Source organism: Excalfactoria chinensis, unplaced genomic scaffold (genome assembly GCF_039878825.1).
Source record: "Excalfactoria chinensis isolate bCotChi1 unplaced genomic scaffold, bCotChi1.hap2 Scaffold_68, whole genome shotgun sequence".
In the NCBI taxonomy this organism is placed as follows: Eukaryota; Metazoa; Chordata; class Aves; order Galliformes; family Phasianidae; genus Excalfactoria; species Excalfactoria chinensis.
In genome coordinates this window covers 559,398-567,682 of record NW_027315710.1, presented here as the reverse complement: position 1 = coordinate 567,682, position 8,285 = coordinate 559,398, and the positions used below count along the sequence as shown (strand labels likewise).

Here is an 8,285-nt window from a genome sequence, read left to right as displayed (position 1 = left end):
CCTTCCTGGGGGAGGAAATGGAGAACTGTATGATGTCAAATGAAAGACAGAAGGACAGAAGATCCCAGGCTCTGCATGTGGTGCAAGGACACTGTGAGGTTCATGTCCCATGTGTGCACTGTGTCTCATCGCAGGATGTGGGATGTAAGAAAGGCCCAATCTGATCATGTAGTCAATCCCAATGAAACTCTGAACTTCAGATCTCTCAGTACCAGTGCCCTCCTTTGCACACCCCCCCATAGTTTGATGTTCTTTGCATTCTGCGGTGCCCAGAAGTACACCCAGTGCTCCAGGTGAGGCTGCAGCAATGCAGAGCAGACAGGAACTATCCTTTCTGTTACCCACCTAGCAATAACTTGTTTCCTGTGCTCCATGCGACCGCTGGCCTTCCTGGCTGCCTGGACACACTGCTGTTCAATTTGATGCTGACCAGGACCCCCAATCATTTTCAGTCAGACCTCTCTCCAGTGTCTCATATCCAGTCAGTGTGTATGTCCAGGGTTGCCCCTACCCAGGTGCACAATCAGGCTCCTGTTATACTTTATGCACTTGGTGCATAGTACCAACTGGTACCCACTTCTCTGACTTGTTCACATGTCTCTGCAAGACCTCTCCACCCTCAGTGGAGGCAACAGCACCTACAACCAGCAAACTTGCTCAGAACATCTTCTAGTCCTGCATGCAGGTCATCCACAAATACATGACAGAGAAGTGGCCCTAAAATGGAACCCTGGGGTACCCCGATAGTGACCATCTACCAGCCCGATGGAACCCATTGGCAATAATCCTTTGGGCCTGAATTATTGGCCAACTGTTCACTGACCACATCCTGTTTCTTTCTAACTGTATGCTGGACATTCTGTCCAGGAGGGTGCTGTGAGAAACAGTATCAGAAGCTCTACTGAAATCCTCAAGGATAACATCACCTTGCTTCCCTTGGTCAACTAAATGGATAACCTTGACAGAAATGGACCATAAGTTAAACAGGACCTCCCATTCAGAAAGTTTTGTTGGCTCTGACAAGTGACAGAATTGTCCTTCAGCTGTTTTTCAGTCACTCCCACCATCATTGTCTCCATAATTTTACCAGGCTCTGGAGTGAGACTGACAGGTTCATAATTGCCCCTGTCATATTTCTCGCTCTTCCTTACAATGAGACAACATTTGCCAGCTTCCTGTCATCTGGCATGACCCCAGACTTATGTAGATGCCATTGAAATGAGAGCCCAGAACAAACTGAATTGTCATCAGTGCAAGAATGTAGACGGGCCATAGCTTTGCAATGCCTTGAACTCCAGAGTATGCCACAGATGGAGAGGAGATCTGTCTCTTCTGTTGTGACCTCACCCATTTCCTAAGTAGAATAACACTACATGATACATGGGGACAGTGTCTCTGCTTTGCTCTGCTCAAAGGGGAAGGGTGTGGGGGGTTGCTGTCATGTCTGTGCAGATAAACTCACTTCCTCTTAAACCCTTTTTCCTCTGTAAACTATTCCACTATTTGTACCCTCATTTACACTTCCACATACCCTCAATTACGCTTGCACATACCATTAACAATTACACTTTCATATACCATCAAAACAGTTTGTCAAACAATACTGTTTTTTAGATCACATATACACCCTTACTACCATTTATCTTTCCATTAACAGTCTGTATTGTCCAGTTATAAACACCTCAACGCAGAACCAGCCCTGACTGGCCCACCTCTCTCATACAGTTCCTTGCGATTAAAACGTAGTATTACATAAATTGGTTGACACCCACTTAAAAAAATATAAGAATAAAAAATAAAAAATAAATAAATAAATAAATAATAATAATAAAAAACTTTTATATTTATATATATATTTTAAAGTATGTTATGAATAAAAGGAAGACTAGGGAGACAGTGGGTACCCTACTAAGTGAGGGGGGTATTCTGGTAACGGGGGATGCTGAGATGCTGGAGATACTGAACGCCTTCTTTGCTTCTGTCTTCAGTGAAAAAGCTCTCCCTCAGGAATCCCAGACCCTGGAGCTTAGTGAGAGGGTCTGAGGAATGAAGACTTGCCTTTAGTCAGGGAAAAGCTGGTCCATGAGCGCCTAAACAGCACTAAGGTCCATAAATCCATGGGACCTGATGGGGTGCATCTGTAAGTGCTGAGAGAGTTGGCAGAGGTGATTGCTGAACTGCTCTCTGTAATCTTTGAGAGGTCTTGGAGAATGGGGGAGGTGCCTGAAGACTGGAGGATAGCCAATGTCACTCCGGTCTTCAATAACGGCAAGAAGGAAGATCAGGGTTATTACAGACTAGGCTGCCTCACCTCAGTCCCTGGAAAGATGATGGAACAGCTTGTGCTGTATGCCATCTCCAGACAACTGGAAGAAAGGGAGTTAATCAGGAGTAGTCAGCATGGGTCCACCAAGGGGAGGTCATGCTTGACCAACCTCGTAGCCTTCTATGACATTTTCCATGGATGGGTGGATGGGAGGAGAGTGGTGGTTATAGTCTAATTTGATTTCAGCAAGGTATTTGGTACTGTTCCCCATGACATCCATAGAACAAAGCTGAGGAAGTGTGGGATAGATGAGTGGACACTGAGGTGGGTTGCGAACTGTGTGACTGGCAGAACACAGAGGGTCGTCGTTGGTGGTGCAGAGTCCAGTTTGTGATCTGTATGTAGCCGTGTTCTCCAGGGGTCGGTGCTGGGTCTGGTCCTGTTCAACATCATCATCAGTGACCTTGACATGTGGATAGTGGCCACCCTCAGCAAGTTTGCTGATGACACGAAGTTGGGAGGATTGGCTGACACGCCTGAAGGCTGTGCTGCCATTCAGTGAGACCTGGACAGGCTGGAGAGCTGGGCAGTAAGAAACCAGATGAGGTTTAACAAAAGCAAGTGTAGTGTCTTGCACCTAGGGAGGAATAATTGCATGCACCAGGACAGGCTGGGGGATGAGCTGCTGGAGAGGAGCTCTGCTGAGAGGGACCTGGGTTTCCTGATGGATGACAGGTTGGCCATGAGCCAGCAGTGTGCTCTCATGGCCAAAAAGGCCAATGGCATTCTGGGGTGCATAGAAAAGAGGGTGTCCAGGGGGTCGAGGGAGGTGATCCTTCGCCTATAGTCTGCCTTGGTAAGGCCTCATCTGGAGTACTGTGTCCAGTTCTGGGCTCCCCAGTACAAAAAAGACATGGATCTCTTGGAAAGAGTGCAGCAAAGGGCTACAAAGATTGTGAAGGGACTGAAGCATCTCCCCTATGAAGAAAAGCTATGAGAACTGCGTATGTTTAGCCTTGAGAAAAGAAGACTGAGAGGGGACCTTATTCAGGTCGATAAATATCTGAGGTTGGTGGCAAAGTGGCGAGTCCAGACTCTTTTCATCAGTGTGTGGAGACAGGACAAGGGGAAATGGCCAGAAACTGGAGCATAGGAAATTCTGCATGAATGTGCGCAAGAACTTCTTTACAGTGAGGGTGACGGAGCACTGGAACAGGCTGCCCAACAGGGCTGTGGAGTCTCCAGCTTGTCTGGAGATACTCAAGACCCACCTGGACGCCTACCTGTGTGCCTACTTGGTGTTCCCCAGAGGTCAGTGCTTTTGCCTTTCCTCTTCAGTTTCTTTATTATTGACCTGGAAGAGGGCATTGAGTGAACCCTAAGTAAGTTTACAGATGACACCAAATTGGCTGGGAGTGTGGACATGCCTGGGGGTAGCGAGGCCCTACAGAGGGCTCTGGACAGGCTGGAGAGCTGGGCTGAAGCCAATGGGATGTTGTTCACCAAGACCAAATGCTGCGTCCTGCACTTTGGGACCTGGAATGGACTGCCCAGGGGTGTGGTGGAGTCACCGACCCTGGAGGTGTTCAAGGAATGAATGGATATTGTGTTGAAGGACATGGAATAGTGGGAGCTATTGGTGATAGGTGAACAGCTGGACTGGATGATCGTGTAGGTCTTTGCCAACCTTGGTGATTCTATCATTCTATGCTATTGTGTCCTTGTCTGTGTGCCCTTTTAGTTTCAGCAAACACTCTCTGGGAGGACTCACCACATGTCTGGAATTAGTCACTGACCACTAGAAATCTGGTGTTAAATTCAACAGATTTGAATGTACTGTCATGATGCTGTTGTCTTTCAGGAGCTGTTGACCATGAAAACCCCAGACATCTCAGGAGAGACAAGTGGGAAGGATAAACATGATATCCTCTGTTACTGAGCTGGGCTGGGCTCCTGAGACACAGGAAGCTCATAAAAGTGGATGGTGCTTCAGAGACAGCTGTGCTCAGGAGCAGCTCTTGTGCACAGCACAGCCTGCAGGTGACAGAAGGAGAGGAGAGAAAGGGAGAGAGCTTACAGGATGTGTGAGGTGTGAGCAGCCTTCTGAGCCTGCTGCAGGAGCATAGCCGACAGACCATGACAATGTAAGTCTCACTTCAGGCCATGCAGCTGGTTTTCATAGAGGGTTATCTTAATCAGGGACATTCAATAGCAGATCTGGGTGCAGACACTGCATGTTTCTTTATTGTGGAAAAAGCCTTCTGCTCCAGCTGAGGGTTTCCATGCTGCAAGATCAGAGCACAGCCCTGAGGGCTGCGTGTCCCAGCACTGCTGCAGGCTGTGCAGCCGGGGCTGCAGGCGGGTGCCCAGGGCTGTCCTGCAGAGCAGGGTCCCTGCTGTGCCCCAGGGGCTGTGTGCCGGCTATGGGACTCTGCCGCCTGCCAGGCTCAGCACTCAGCCTGCCCGGGGAGCTGCCCAGGGTGCTGCAGGGAGACGTGTGGGGGGAAGGAGCCCCCCGGCAGGGCTTGTGCTGCCACAGCTGCTGCCTGGGGCAGGGGATCACAGCTCCACTGCACAACAGACTCTTTCTGAGGGTCCTTTGCAAGAGGAGAGCCAAGGCAGGGATTTTCCTTTTTCTGTTCTGAGTGAAAACAGAAAGGAATGGAGGCAAAAAATCTAAAAGCGGCTGTCAACATTGAACACAGCTCAGAGACTCCCCAGTATTTCTCCAATCAGTTGGCTGTTTTGTGAAAAGTCACACAGGTTGTGTTTTCAGCCTCACCTACCTAAAAGGGTACAATCAGCTGAAGTTATAGTTCTTTTCTGCAGGCATTAATAGTTCAGTTGTCCTGCAAACAGGCTGATTTCTCTAAGACAAACTGAAGTGCAAAGAGGCTGGGGCTGTGGTCTCAAAGAGCAATTGGAGTAAAGAGGAAAATATCCAGGAGGCTGGGGTATGATATAGGAAATGAGAAGAAAGTAAGAGCTCCCCAGTCTTCTACTCGTTACGGGATGGTGAAGCTCATGATAGTATACACAAGTTCTGGAGTTAAATAACTATTTTCCTAAGGGAAATGAAAATTTACATAGTATAGCAGGAGGAGTGAGTTTGAGAGTGGTCTGGACTTGTCATTATCTTCTGCACTCTGAACAGGACTCCAAGCCCAGGAACAGCAGATGCCCAACAGCAGCTCCATCAGCGAGTTCCTCCTGCTGCCGTTGGCAGACACGCGGCAGCTGCAGCTCCTGCACTTCTGGCTCTTGCTGGGCATCTACCTGGCTGCCCTCCTGGGCAACGGCCTCATCAGCACAGCCGTAGCCTGCGACCGCCGCCTGCACACCCCCATGTACTTCTTCCTGCTCAACCTGGCCCTCCTCGACCTGGGCTGCATCTCCACCACTCTCCCCAAAGCCATGGCCAACGCCCTCTGGGACACCAGGGCCATCTCCTACGCAGGATGTGCTGCACAGCTCTTTTTCTTTGTCTTCTTCATGTCAGCAGAGTATTCCCTTCTCACTATCATGTCCTATGACCGCTACGTTGCCATCTGCAAGCCCCTGCACTACGGGACCTTGATGGACAGCAGAGCTTGTGCCACCATGGCAGCAGCTGCCTGCAGCGCTGGGCTTCTCAATTCCCTGCTGCACACTGCCAGTACGTTTTCACTGCCTCTCTGCCAAGGCAATGTTGTCAACCAGTTTTTCTGTGAAATCCCCCAGATCCTTAAGCTCTCCTGCTCAGCCTCCTACCTCAGGGAAGTTGTGGTGCTCCTTTTTAGTGTCATTTTAGTCTTTGGCTGTTTTGTTTTCATAGTTGTGTCCTATGTGCAGATCTTCCTTGCCGTGCTGAGGATGCCCTCTGAGCAGGGACGGCACAAAGCCTTCTCCACGTGCCTCCCTCACCTGGCTGTGGTCTCCCTGTTTCTCAGCACTGCCTTTTTTGCCCACCTGAAGCCCCCCTCCATTTCCTCCCCACTCCTGGATCTGACAGTGGCTCTTCTGTATGCAGTGGTTCCTCCAACACTGAACCCTATTATCTACAGCATGAGGAACCGGGAGATCATGCACAGTCTCAGGAAGCTGTTGCAATATGCACTGTTCCAGCTTCCATAAATTACATATTTTCCTACCACAATTCTCAGTGAACGTTCTTTATGTTTTATGCATCTTTGATTGTTTGATTGTGTGTGATATAAAAACCTGCAAAAAAATGTTACTGACCCTATAAATAAAAATTTATTACAATTCTTTCCTACCTAATTTCCATTTTCTGACTCCAAGCGCTCATGGAAACTTGGAACCAGACTCTCTGGAAAAGTTAAAGGATTCCTAATAAGCTTTCAAAATGGACTTTTCCTTAGCTCCTCTCTCTTCCTTCCTTGTCTGGGTCTGGGAGAGGTACAGCCACAGACAGCAGCGCAACGTGCTCTTTTCATTCCTGCTCACTTTCCACTGCCACAGTGCTCTCACATCCTCTCATTTGTGCAGGCCTGAAGGTCTTGTGTGTCTCACAACAGTCCTGTTGTCTCTATAGCAGCACTCCGGGGCTGCAGTCAGTAGCCGGCAATATGAACGGCTGTGTCAGAGCTGGTCTCCTTGCTGGCACTGCAGTAACAAGAGGGCCCCTTCAGAGCAGGACCAGAGAACTAGAGGCCTCTTTCAAAGCTGGTGTAAGGAATAAACCTCAGGAGCTGCTCCCTGAGAAGACCTCGAGATTTTTTGGTAAATGTGTAACCATTTCAGATTGAAGTGTCCCAAGGAGATCTCTAAGGGACTCAGGGCAGTGCTGCGGTTTAAAACTTATGGGTTGAGATAAAGAGAAAAAGAAAAGGATAATAATTATGAGAAATGTTTTTATACATATATAATATGTTATAGAAATGTTTGCTCATTAAAGCCGGGACGTGTTAATAGTTTAATAAAATGTTTGTTCTTTAAAACCAGGTTGGGGGTTGCGGGACGTGGAGACCGCGGGGATTGTGTTCTGCCTAGTTACAGGGGGCGGGGCTGGCGGCGCCGGCGGCGCAGGTGAAGGCAGTGTGGAGCGGCCCCGGAGAAGCGCGCCTCGAAGGATACAAAGTTTCCTGGAAGAACCAACCAGGTGATGGCACACCATTTGCGCGATTACGGCTGACCAATCAGAGGACAACAAGCTCAGAGTGGACTTTACAAAAGAAGTTGGAATGGGGGGGGGGCGGCGCGGCAGTTTGCGGAACAGCGATTCCCCTGTCGCCCAGCGCTGAGTTGCCTTTTTGTTTTAACCGTTGTGATTAATAAAAAGTTATAATTGGAATACCATAGTCTTATTGATTTATTACTAAAATTGATAACAATTTGGTGCCGTGACTCGGATGGGAATATTGGAGTAGATATAAGGAGCCTGAGGGGGCGCCCCGCCTAAATAGGCAGCCTCGGTTCCTATTCTCCCGCCCTATTCCCACCGACGATCCAAAATTTAAAACAAAAAGGCAAGGAAGAACCGGTTAACCCCTTAAATTTCGTGCACGAAAGTCCGGACGAAGACACAGGATAGGTAAGTATAATCCGGACGGGGTTTGGGAATCCGGCGTGTGACGAGTGTGGTGTGTGAATGAGAGGGGAGCTGGCAGCCGGCATCAACCCAAGCGAGTGCGGACCCCACAGTAGTGCGGTTCCCATTGCCCGCGAGGGCGTGGGCCACGACCTGGGGGAAGCGAGTGAATTCCACACTGTGTGAGGGCACGCCGAAGGGTGGATACAGGGTAAAACGGGACCCTTTTAAATTACCACCATAACTCCTAGAGCTGAGGGCGCTAGGAGAATTCATATAAGATTGTACCCCTAGAGCTAAGGGCGCTAGGAGAATTCATATAAGATTGTACCCCTAGATCTAAGGGCGCTAGGAGAATTCATATAAGATAGTACCTAGAGCTGCGGGCACTAGGGGGAGCTACAGACGTTGAATAAAACAAGAGAGCAAGAAGCAGAGAACGAGATGGGGCAGAGAAAAACCAAACCATCCGCCCCTTCTAAACGACCA

At 49.0% G+C, this 8,285-nt stretch overlaps 1 protein-coding gene across 1 annotated transcript; it reads left to right on the top strand.

Moving 5' to 3' along the window:
* Positions 1-5,443: 5,443 nt before the first annotated feature.
* LOC140265186 (olfactory receptor 14J1-like) lies at positions 5,444-6,379 on the top strand. Its single transcript, XM_072361071.1, has one exon. The coding sequence runs from the start codon at positions 5,444-5,446 to the stop codon at positions 6,377-6,379; it is 936 nt and encodes a 311-aa protein (XP_072217172.1).
* The last annotated feature ends 1,906 nt before the right edge of the window (positions 6,380-8,285 follow it).